At 43.6% G+C, this 12,919-nt stretch overlaps 1 protein-coding gene across 2 annotated transcripts in view; it reads right to left on the reverse strand.

Annotated features, from left to right (window-relative positions):
* Nucleotides 1-1,000: 1,000 nt before the first annotated feature.
* Nucleotides 1,001-12,919, reverse strand: part of LOC115588769 (aryl hydrocarbon receptor-like) — a 41,981-nt gene continuing 30,062 nt past the window's right edge. For both annotated transcript variants that reach the window (XM_030429539.1, XM_030429538.1), the window contains 7 exons: nt 12,449-12,581; nt 10,561-10,694; nt 8,478-8,680; nt 8,135-8,244; nt 7,003-7,144; nt 4,293-5,895; nt 1,001-1,319 (listed from right to left, as the gene is read on the reverse strand). In XM_030429539.1, the coding sequence (XP_030285399.1) occupies nt 1,170-1,319; nt 4,293-5,895; nt 7,003-7,144; nt 8,135-8,244; nt 8,478-8,680; nt 10,561-10,694; nt 12,449-12,581 (2,475 nt within the window). In that variant the 3' untranslated portion in view covers nt 1,001-1,169. The remainder of the gene's footprint in view (nt 1,320-4,292; nt 5,896-7,002; nt 7,145-8,134; nt 8,245-8,477; nt 8,681-10,560; nt 10,695-12,448; nt 12,582-12,919) is intronic.

Raw genomic sequence — 12,919 nt, forward strand, 5'->3', positions numbered from 1 at the left:
TCATTGTTGACAAGTGAAACCGTTCAACAAAGAAATCACTGAACACTGAAAAGATTACATTCTTGTAGCATGATGAAAAAACTCTGAGCGACGCTGAAGTCCTGTCGGCTGCCAGTGACAAAAAAAACTGTCATCTCGTCACGGAGCGTGTGTTTTATGGTGCGTTCAGATACAAAGCGAAACAAATCACCTACAAACCAAATCTGATATTTAACAAAATAACAACAACAAACTGCATCTGATGCTTGATCGGACACTTAAAGTCCTGTCCTCCTGATTTCTGCTCCCGTTTCTGTACATTCACAAAGTGGAGACATACCACGACCTCTTTTCACCTCGGTATGTCTTGCATGTGTTAGCCTGACTGTTATTCTACATTTTAAAACAAGTCTCCGGCTACTTCAGTTGCTTAGGAGATTGCTGCAGCGCTGTTTTGCTGTGAAGCTCCAGAAATGTTTTGTGGACTATGAAACTTCACCTGAATTTCCATCAGCATGAAGATTGAGGAGAAAATGACTGCTGTATCATTTTTGGGTGAACTGTTCCTTTAATCCAATACAAGCGATAGCCTCCACTGGGGACGTACGTATTTATCATTCATCTACCAATAACACCAAATATTAACTCAGTAAATACAACATCTTTGAGAGATCTCCTCCTTGTGTAATGTTGCCCTTTCACTGGGCACATCATTAAATCACAAATGAACTTACAGCTGAATTGTGTTTTTTTTAACATCAGTACTGAATAATTGGGACTGACCCCCAAAATACACAGAACTTGCCATAACTTCTGTTTCCTGTTTCTCTACATAGTGTGTCGTATTGTATCTGAACGCAGATTTGTAGAACTCATCCTTAAAAACTCATATTTACCTCTCTTCATTACTTAAAATAAACTCAACTGAGCACTCTTCACTGCATTATTGTAAACAAAGGACTCGTATGATAATATGACTTGGAATACAACACATTGATCCCCCGCCCCCCCCCCCCCCCCCCCCACAAAAAAAAAGAAATCTTATGAATTCAAAATGAACGAAAGAAAAACATATAGGCCTACATTATTCAGCTTTGTTTGTTGTGTATCTAGATGTATAAGGCTGGTCCAGTCAATGTGTTTCTGGCCATTAACAGTGTCCTGCTGCATGACTGTGTCTGGTCAGCTGGTCAGAGGTAGAAGCCGGTGGCTGGTGGGTCGGGGAGGCTGGACAAAGTCTCAGGGCCGGGCATCTGGACAGCAGGGGGCGCTGCCCCATTCCTGTTGGGCAGGGCACAGCCTCCTGGGTAAGTACTGTTCAGGATGCAGCCATTCTCCATCTGCACATGACAAGAGGATACAATGACATGTGGGAGAAATATTAAAAACACAGAAATATGTTATGTGTTGTGTAAAATGTAATCATTCAGCATGAAGTTTCATAGTTTGCAGCTGTTCATTAAAGCTAGATAAATGACATTTAAACAAAAAAACTAAATTTTTTTTGGGCTCTTCCAATGTGCATCACTTTTCACACATTGTATTTCCCCAGAATTGGCTTCATTGAAAACTCTGCTAAAGCTACTAGGACTGAAAATGATGTAAGGTGGATTTTAAAAATGTTCGTTTGGCTGCAAAGTGAGAATTCCTTCAGACAGTGGGATTGAAGTTGTTCAACATTTATATTGAAATGTTTTGTGTTTGAAGAATGAAAACTGTAAGAATGAGGGAATTGTTCCTGTTTTGTTTTTTTTCTCATTTTGCCTCCCCACCTCCCCCTCAAAACTGCTGGTGATATCTTTAGGTGTTATGAGAAACTTTATTATTAAATAATTCTAGGCCTTTGAGCTATCTTAACAATCAAGGAGCAGTTGAGATTATTCTAGTCTTACCAATAAAAACTACAAAAATAGAGCGATGTCTGCGAGCTACTTCCACACTCATCCACCGAGTGCAACCTGTAAATTCGGAGGTTTTTTTAAACTGCAATAATCTCCCATCTCCCCCTCTACCGGTCTATGCCACCACTGCCCTGCGTCAGTATTGCTGCATGATCTTTGAGCCCCAGCATCCACCTGTAGGCTCCGACTAGGGGGTTCAGGATGTTTCGCTCATCACTCCCTGATATCTCTATGTAAACGTATCAGCGGGGAGTGGTGAGGTCGGAGCCTGGACTCCAAATCCTAACCATGTTATGCTGCTGCAATCAACAATTCAAACAAGAGGTGTCTGACTGAACTGCGTTTAAATGATGTTTATTGGAAAAAACTAATCTGAATCATATTCAACAACAAATACTTTGTACTTTTTACTGGATTAGTTTGAGAAATCACCAATTCAGTCTCATTCAGTCATTGTTTTCTTACCATTAACACATATATTCAAACCACCAGTGATTCAGCACTACATTTGAGAATGCTACGTTGTATTCTCTAACCGAGGAACACATAGATATACAACTCCATTTCATAGTTTCTCTATGACAAACTGTTTTTTGTTTGATACATTTTTCGGCAGTCTGAAATACTAGGGGACATCTCTCTCACCATTTTCTACATTTCAAGGAGTTCTGACCCCCAGGCTGAAAATGCTGAACCTTAAATGTTTCTTCTCAAGTTGTGCAAACACTTTGAGCCCCTGCAGCAAATAATACAAAAGACAAACACTGCAGTCTTTTCTTTTTTTTGGAGGGTCACATCTGAGCCAGAGAGAGAGCGACAGAGAGAGAGAGGGAAAACAAATTGCATCAGCACATCACGTCCTTCAGTCTTCACATCTTCGAGCACTGACACACTGAAAGAACAAAACAGACAAGGCACAGATGTGGAGAAAAGACAGCTCTGAGCCTCTTCTTAGGTTTCTGCCTCAGATCGTCAGCTGTTCTGATATTCTGGGAGAGTGGTCAAATTAGACCTGATGCAATTTTGATCCATTTAGTTGATGTAATACAATGTGGTATGCAGTACTTTCTTAGACAAAGTAAGCATACATCTACAAATCTGTGTGTCCACATTTAGTATTTTTAGGAATTTGTCAAACTTCTATTCAGTTCAAGTACTTTAGTCTATGTTTCACAAATTCTAAATTATAGGTGTAGAGATGCACAAACATACAATATATTGTACATATTGTATACTGTCATTTGACAAGCACAATACCAGGTACATCAAGTATTCAACTCCCCCTCATGTCTAATTAATTAAGTCTCATAATGTTGGTATGAGTGGATTGGTAATGCATTACAAAGAGTATTGCAGAGGGGAACACTGAAACCTCACGTCTGTCTGCCTATTAGAACGTGAGGTATCCTATATTAAATATATAAATAGTAGTCGGATTACCCTCTAGGAGGCACAGTTGCAAGTCTTAGACTGAAAGGAAAAACACAATGTGAACAAACTCATCGACAGTCATCCTCTGTGTGTCATGAATGGCATTGTTGCTGGTATTCATGAGTCAGTGTGTGTGTGTGTGTGTGTGTGTGTGTGTGTGTGTGTGTATGTGTGGGTGTTTGTGTGTGGGTGTTTGTGTGAGTCATCATGGCAAAAATGTGCACTGTAGTGGTTTTGAGTATTTTGCAAGGCGTTTCTTTGTCTAATGTGGACAGATTTTGTCAGCGTGATAGCATCACAGCCGTGCAAGATGCAAACACGAAACTTTGCAGGTGTGTTGGGATCAAATAAAGACCGAGTTAGAACTTGAGTGTGGTACAACCCATGAGTACTGAGCACTCATGTGATGTAGTAATGACCACTGAGTACTCATGGTGGGAGCGTGAACATGTTGATCAGCATCACGGCTGGTGTGATCCCATCGCAAGATATTCTTGGATTACATGTCTGATTTCTCTGACCATCAGTCCTCAATGTAAGATCATTAAAAGCCACCAATGAGAACCATCAACATATTCATGTTCTGACCCACAACTACTCAGTAGTCACTACTACATTATTACATTAGCTGTCAGTGCTCATGGGTTGAACAACACCCATCGTCAAACCCAGCCTTCATTTCGATCACTCAGTGAAAAATCTGTCCACAGACAGAAGGATCTAACAAAATGTTCAAGATCAGTTCTGTGTCAGTTAGGGTCCCTCCAAATGGATGCTGGTAATAATGTTTAATGTTGAAAGATTTTTCCGTCTGATACTATAAAAAACATTTTGAGATGCAGTCCAAGGCCTTAATAAGCTAGGAAGTAAACCTTACATTACGATCGTACACACATTGTCCCCACTAATTTATTTCCCAGATCAAACTGTTTTCGCAGTTTCTGCTCGCATCACAGCAGCATCCTGTTCCAGCAATCTCACCTTGGGACTGGGATCATGAGGGATCTCAGAGGTCACCATGCCGTAATGGTCCAACTGCCGGCAGGGCTTGCCCACTCCTAAGATCTGCTCCAGGGTGGTGTTGGGGGGAGGGCACTGCGAAAGGCTGGAGATGACCTGGGCCAAAGGAACTGGGATCTGCTCCTGCTGCTGATTGTGGTTCATCCCTGGGAATGATGAAACTGTGGACTCGGCCCCGTGCTGTTGTCCACTCCTTCCAAACATACTTTCACTAATAGTGTAATCCACATTGTCAATATCAGGCATGCTGTAATCCATGCAAGAATCTAGCGAGGTGTTTGTCAGAGGTTTTTGGCTGTTATCAAGGCAGGCGTTGCTGCCCAGATTTTCACTGAATCCAAAGGCCTGCCACTGGGATTTCCCTGCTGAATGCTCTGTGCTGGAGATACCGCACAGTCCGTTGAGGTGTTCTGCCTTCTGTTTGGCATGGCACTGCTGTGGGCGCTGGCTCTGCATCCTGGGTTGCATCTGCTGCTGGAGGTACCGTTGATGCGTTTGCTGCTCATGAAGCTTTCCATCCAGCTCCGAGGCCTTGCCATTGAAAATAGTCTGTTGTGTGTTGAAGTGGTCCAGTTGTATCCCTGCACTGGCTAGAACGCCTTGGGGGGTCCATTGTCCGTTGGGGATAGATTGATTTTGCAGGTCTCCGTTAACCGTTGTTTTCGGCAAATGGTTACTCTGCTGGCCCCAGTCATGCGCCACTTTATCAGGTCGCATGTTGAGGTGCTGTTGCATCTGCTGGGACAGCTGGACAATGGGAGCCTGCTCCGCCAGGGGAGGCTTATTGTGAGGAAACTGCATTTGCACATTATTGTCAGAGGTGGGATTACTTTCAGGTATTGACACTGTTGTGGCTGTCGCTGAGGAAGTACTGGGAGGCACCTGTCCTCCGCGCTCTGAGGAATTCATCTTTCCCTCTAAGGAGTCGTAGATATAAGAAAGGATCTCCTCATTTGTGAGCAGGTCATCCAAGGTGGGCACTCGCTCGGGGTCCATCTCGACTCTAATCATCCGCTCATCCAGCAGCAGGAGCTCTAGGTCCTCAGCACTCAGCCCCAGCCCTTCCAGAGCCCCAAACAGCTCGCCGTTAGAACAACCCACCTCTTCTGAATCCACAACCCCTTGGCCATCCAGGGAGAGGGAGTCTAGAGTAGCCAGCAGCGGGTCAAAGCTGGGTCCTGCCTGTGTGATACCCGGGCCCAGCACACCATTGCTCGGCTCGTCCCAGCTCCTGTGCAAGCTGGAGGATTCAGAATCAGAGAAGCCCATTACGTCTCCAAAGAAGCTGCTGTGGAAGGACATCTTGGGCTCCATGGCGGGCTGGCAGACATACACCGACTCATCCTGACTCATGAGAGCCCCGAGAAGAGAACCTGGGTCCACACCATCCCTCAGCAGCCTTTCAGTCCGGCTCTTCTTTGACTTACTGCCGTTTTTCTCATTGCCTCCTTCTCTAAAGCCTGCTATGGGATGGTTGGACTGGTAGAGCAGGGCCTCTCCTGTAGCATAGGTAAAGGGTAGATGCATAGAGCGCTTACGCAAGTGTTCTCCTCCCTCCTCATCCCTATGAAGACAGAAAACATGATTAATGTCTGGAGACATCACCATGGCAATTCATGTGCAAAGGATCAAAGTTTGCTGCTTGGTTGCTGGTTTTGTTCTTGTTCACTTTTACATGATTTAAGTGAGTCACATCATAACTGAGACCTGCACATACTCCTCTCCTTGGATAAACTCTTAAAGGTCCCAGATGCCAACTAGTGGTTGCATTTCATAACAACTTACAGAGGAGTGTCACGTCACTTTAGCCCAGGATGTCGTTACTCCGCTACTGTAAATCTTTACATAGCAAATTGTTTCCTGTCATCACATCATATTATGGCTGATTTTAAATAAATCTGTCTAAGGCTCCATCCTATTTCCAGTTTTGGCTGCTTTGACTGCCCCCTTGCCCCTCAGAACAGAGTTACCAGGGGTAGTGGTTGAAATGCTCCCCTGGGACAACCATACAGGACCCTCATACCCTCATCATAAACAGTCGTTTCCAACATGGCGTCTTCAGCTAAAGTGACTCCTTTCTCTGTTACTGTGGTGATCCACTGCTATTATCACAGTGCCACTTATCTGATGGAGATTCATTCACAACTCATTAATCCAATCATCAAATAAAGACAACACTGCTTCATTACCTGGCAGCTAGCAGTGCTTTATAGTCTAACATTAGCAACCTGTGCTCCTACCCTGCAAGCCTGCACTACTAATAGAGGAGCGGTACCGAGTGCAGCAGCTTCACCTCTGGACTTTAGTGGAATTTCGGTCGTCTTGTGCCATCGAAGAGGGGGAATGCAACATCGAGATATGTCAAACTGTGAGACTGTCATACACAAATCAGCAATAACAGTGTAGCTAGTGAGGGTTCTCATAACCCTCAGGTAAAGTGTGCCTCCGAAAAACCTCAGTGGGGGGCAATGTAGCCCTCACAGTTCACCTACATTATTCCAACAAGAATTGTGACCCCCTCCACCTAGTACTGGTCATGCAAAGTGTTTAGAGTTTTGGAATTCGGCCTAAAACACACTGGAAATTATCACAATTCCCCATATAATTTAGCATTTTGCCCCACTGTTACATTTTGTTGATTTAAACACAACAGAAACAGATAAAAACATACAAAAGAGGCCTCTGGGTGGCGATGATGTAGTCTGGTTTGCCGTTCTTGTACACCAGCCTGGCATTGGCCTGGACCCATTTCCAGCGATTCTCCTTCGTCAGGAGCCTGAACACTGTCAGACCGCTCTCTCCAGTCTTCATCACTGCAAATATGGTATACAAACACAGTTTTAAAAGTGAACTGTATACATTTATATAAACATACTGAAAGCAATCATACAAACATTGGTGGCTTCAAACGGCATCACTTATTATGATTATAGTACCACGAAACCAATCATTCTTTGCAGGGAAATCAACAGAAACCTTCATGAAATCTGGCCAGTAGATGCTGAGAAATGACAGTGGCCCAATGTCTTTGATTGGTGGCCCGACCAGCTGACATCCTCTACGATAATGTTATTACATATATTCAGGTCAGTGCTTACACTCCTTTGTATGACAAATCACTGAGGGTGAAAAAGTGGAGTTCTCCTCGGATCAACAGCAATGCTCCTGATCTTGAAGAAAAGTGCCTCAAATCCCTTTTAGGAATATGTCAGAGCTCATAAATCTGGCGCTCCCTCTTCCTCTTGAGGAGCATGAAAAAGTAAATTGAATAAGCCACAAAAGATTTCCTTCAGCGTAATACGATGTGAGGTTCAACGCAGCAGATCAGTCGCCTCTTTCCTTGCTTCGACATCTTGATTTAACTCCACTGTCTCTTGCGGAGAGCGGCCAGTTAGATATCTGACCTCGGAAGAGCTTGTGTGTTTGTTGCTGCTGTATGGATCATCTCTGATGCTTTGCTCATGCGGTGGATTTGTGGGCCCTATCCTCTCCTCTGGCAGCTCTACAGCTTTGCTCAATCTGCTTCGTAATCCAGCAGGATTACTTGCAAAAGCTGTCTGAACTCTCTGACCAGGTTGGCCCGGGCCTCCTCAACTTTTATGACAGGACTAAATCTGAAATGTGTCGGTCAGATAAACACCAAAGATGGATGAGTTCATAACATTCATGGCAAAACAGCTTCACACTGAACGACCAGCGTCTGCTTTTTTTTCCCTTCGACATTCTATCAGACCTTTATTAGTTAGAGCCAGTGGAGTGATGACAGGAGAGAAGGGAGAGCGGGTTGCATCAATACAACTTACTTCTGACATGGTTCTCTGCGCAGTACAACATGTCGGCTGCGTGGATGAACTGATAACCAGATCCTCGTACCCGCAGTTCAGCCTCCGTGTACCCCAGCACGATCTTCCCCCTGCACATGAAGACCAAAACATTGTTCACGGTACACGCCACAGCTTACATCCATATCTAGTTGAATGATCTTCAAGTGATCACACGCTAATTCAATCAAGTATGAAGCTCCTACCACGTGAATGTAACATTTAAGTCCTGGTGCTATTGCCCTATCTTCACAAAAATCACTAATGCAAGCGAGGATACGAAGGAGTGAGAATGAGGAGATGGAGTGTGTATGTGCATGATTACTTTGCGTCACAGGCCAGAGGCGTGAAGTCCAGCTTGTGTTTGGTTCTGAAGATCATGTTCTTGGTCCTGATCTCCAGGATGGACGGCGGCTGCAGAGGAGTCGCGATGGCAAAAAGTGCGAGCTGTGACAGGACCTTTCCTCCGTTTTCTTGACGCTGGCTCTGTCCATGCAGGAACTTCAGTCGGCCCTGGATGTTCAAAGCCTGTGAAGAAAAGATTCAAAAAATGAAGCTTGAAAGAGCTGTCTTTCAGATAAAGTCTGTTAAACGTGTGAGTATCTGACAGGACCTCACTCAGCCACACAGTAGCTTCATTTACTTTTACATCACAATCCGATATTGGCAGTTTTCGTGTCAAGGCATTAGTCGGACATACTGTAAACTATCTTTAAGGGCTAAGCAAAGCAGGGAGCCCTTTATTCGCACAAGTCTGTGAAATACTGAGTGAGGGGACCGAGCGCTTGCTGTTCGGGCTCCTCAGGTGAGGAACAACATGCCTGAAGAACTACAGCCGGCTACATCAGTGTCTTCTTTTAAATACTCATTTTTATTGAAAGGCCTTCCTGTATAAAGGTGTTTAATATTTTAGGGTTCTTTTTTCTTTTCAGTTACACTGTACTGTATTCTTGCTCTATTTTAATGCACCCATTGTTATTAGTTATATTTCTCTTTTATTACTATTTTATTATTAGGTCTTTGTGTTTATTGTGAGGCACTTTGTCACGCTGATTTTGATAAGTGCTATACAAATCAACTGAATGTTGTTTTTATCATTATAATCTCAGAATTTGGAGTTATGGTACATCACTGAAGGCTTCGCCCTCCATGGTTATGTCTAGTTGGATAGGGGCAAAGCAGGATGTCCCTGACCCAAAGGGTCCGTCTGGCACTCACAAGCACAAACACACACCAACTTCACATACAACACAGTCGCTGTGTGACAGAGCAATCACAATCCATCACTGCCGACACGTGGCACAGAAACACTACAGAACCTGTTAATTGCTAAGTGGTGAAGAGGGGGAAAAATAAAGCCTACAGAGAAGCAGAAACAATGGTAACGCACTGTAACAGTCACGTATAGAGCAGAGCACAAAACAGAGTAGCTCTCCATGAGCCGAGAGGCTGCTGTGTTCAATTTACTAGGCGTGTACACCACTCTGACGGAGAGTTAGAATAATAGCTGTCGGGCTATAAAGAGAAGCTGAGCTCAGCTCACTCCTCTTGGCAATTTATGTGAACTGCTGCTGTTTTGTTGTCTCTGCGAATCAAAATGTGATAATCCCACAGCAGCAGGGCAAAATGTTGAATCACCTTCCATCCTGTGGGCACTTCCAACAGTTTTATGTGCAGAGACATGGGCACCACCTGCAACCTGCAATGAGCATGTTCCCCCCACACTCGTGGAAATGCTTCTATGAACCCTGTGAGACGCAGGTCCGCCCAGAGGAACCCCCACTGACAGGACGTGACAGTTTTTCCTGCAGGCTACACTAAAACCTGCTAAAGAAGGAATGAACACCATGAGTGTCCAATGACTCACAGGGTGAAGATGCAAAGGTATACATGTTGTTTCTCACTGTTGCTAACCTGCATCATTATTAATCAGCCAGCAATGTATGTAGATATTTTTACACGCCAATTCTATCACTTGTACACTTGTATCATGTGTAGACTTTCAACAAATTGTTGATTTGTTCACTTTTTTACCTTTTCCAACCCTCAATATGACAGTCTAATATAATCTATAGGAACCACATGTGTCTTATTTACTGTGTACATAAGTAAAGATGAATTTCCTCAGAGCCGTGTTATTGTTGTTGGACAGAGTTATCAGACATGAGCGGGAAAGCACATCTGTAGAAGCAGGGGGAAATCTCAGGTGGGATAAGATGTGGGGTCGGACTTTAAAGTGATGAACCAGATGGTTTTTCTTTTAATGAAAAATGTCCCCCGTCCTGATATCACTGACGCTTTAGCAGCGAAGCTAACCTCCCGAGGACAACCACAGTCATTTCCTCGCTGGTCGACGCGCCTTAACCACACTCGTAGTACGTACGAGTACATTCACGTGTTTAACCTACCAGAAAGCCAGAGGAGTTGTCCAGAAGGCAGCGAAAGCGACACACAAAGCTCCTCTCCAGGAAGGATGAGTTCTCTGGGGGAAGCTGCTCGGGGTTGTAGCTGACCAGAGATGAGCTGCTGTCTGGTTCCATCTCTGTATTTACAAAAAATATGGAGCTGATGTCAGTGACAATGACTATGAGTAGTGAGTGTAAAGTTAAGTCGGTTTAATCCGAGGGCTCTGTGTGAAAAGCCCAGTGAAATCACAATCCTCCACAGCTTCCAGTCTCTCCGTGTTTGCAACACTGTGTCCACTTGTGAACTCAAGAATTTGATCCGATCCCTTGTGGCACATGTCACATTACAAAAGCTACAGATGGTCTTAGTGCCATTTCACTGAAACTTCAAGTCTTTGTTTGTACATGTACTGAATGGCTCTGCAACTAACAATGATTTTAATTCTCAGCTAATCCGCTGATTATTTTTCACAACTCATTGATTAATCGTTTTGTTCATTTTCAATGTTGTGAAAAGTGCTTAGAATAAGAGACTTCACAAGCTATTGGCCAACCGACAGTCCAAAACCCAACAGCTTTTCATTTAATATCATAAATGACAAAGAAAAAAATGAAATCCTCACATTTAAGAAGCCGGAACAAGCAAATGGTCACTTTCAAAACTGAACATTACTGTACCAATAACCGATTATCTATATCTATTCATTTTCTTTTGACTAATGGACTAATGGTTGCAGCTCTGGCAGTAAAGACCTCCACAGTGAACGTTTCTCAGCTTTGTTTCTTGATTCCTGGTGTCGGAATGTCTTCATTAAAATTAAGAGCACAGTTTGAGGGTAAACAATGGCCCAGCGTCCTGCCATCCTCTCTATTAGAATAGGATAACATTCCGTTATTGTCATTCATTATCAGTGTACAGCAAAATCTGCTGTGCAGTGACTAAAATTATAAAAAGAGGGTGTGAAAAGTATTAATTCTTCAGCTGTACTTTGACGTTGTTTCACGTCACCAGCTGCCCTCCATATTACATTGCACTTTATGTAACGAGGCCTGGAGCTAAGTGTACCTCAACACACCAGCTGACAGCATGTTAGGAGACTGTCAACAGTCGTCAGTTCAGCAGTGGGTGAGTTGTGTCCAGGCTGCGGGGTCTTACCCTAAACACACTGCTCAGAACCAAAGCACACAAACATAAGCATCTTAAAACCCAAATACAGATCTGGGACCACTTCACCTCATAAGCCACAGTGAAGATTACGGGGTCATGTGACCTGACCCGGGGATGGTCTTAAAGCTTAATGCCTTAATTGTGTCTACTTAATCGTCTGATATTGATGCCCAAATGTGTGTTCACACAGACTGCGGGGGGGCAGCACATGGAGCTGTACCTGTTCACAGCAATGTTTAACTCAGGGCCACTACTGGGATGTATTTGTCCAGGTCATAATGCAAACGTTCACGGAGACGGATTTCACTAAAGTTTGCAATTAAGTGGTCAGAAATGTCAGATGACTTGTGCGGTAGGAGCCTGTGATAATGCAAAAAGGAGAGTCGGTGCATTCAACCATTGCCTGCATAACCTGTAAATATTTGAGAAACTTGCTGCAAATCAATAAATCTTTACAAAATTTACAGATTTCACAGCACACTCGGCATAAAATAACACATTTTGAAAACACTGCTGGGAGCTAACTGACACATAAAACTGACCCTTCAGCTTAAAAAACACAACTTCCTTGTAAATGCCTGTCTCTCGTATGTTATTCGTGTTTTTTTCAGTTTGCCTCTCAGAGAGTGTTTCAGTTAATAAACCTGTGTTCAGTCCAGATATGATCTCTCAGTCTCGCCGTGGTCCTGATAGTAAACCTGTGCAGGAGGAGAGAGTGATTACCTTCGGGGGAGTCCTGTGTGATGGCAGATGCAGCAGCGGGAGGAGGATTCAAAGCCCAGTGCAAGTTTCTCCTGAGCTCCTGCTGGTCCTCCGTATGGACCAGTTCATACACACTCTGGTGCATAACATCCGTCTGAGGAAACACAACAACAATAACAACAACGTTTTTTTTTTTAAAGTGACATGCAAGTGGAGACATACAGGATGTAGGCGAACCTGACAAAGTTTGGGGGTTTATACAGACTCATCATCATACACAGAAGTCAGTTATAATATAACTAATAGTCATAATGTGCCTGAATGGCTTTAGTTTGTGACTGCTACACTTCTTCATTAAACAGGGTTCGTACACATCTTTCAAGGTCAAATTCAAGCACTTTTCAAGCACTTTTAAGGGTCATTTTTAAGATTTTCCAGCACCTTATTGCTGGGGTAAAATACGTATCTAAAGGAATATATATACTTATGATT

This window comes from Sparus aurata, chromosome 9 (assembly GCF_900880675.1).
Source record: "Sparus aurata chromosome 9, fSpaAur1.1, whole genome shotgun sequence".
In the NCBI taxonomy this organism is placed as follows: domain Eukaryota; kingdom Metazoa; phylum Chordata; class Actinopteri; order Spariformes; family Sparidae; genus Sparus; species Sparus aurata.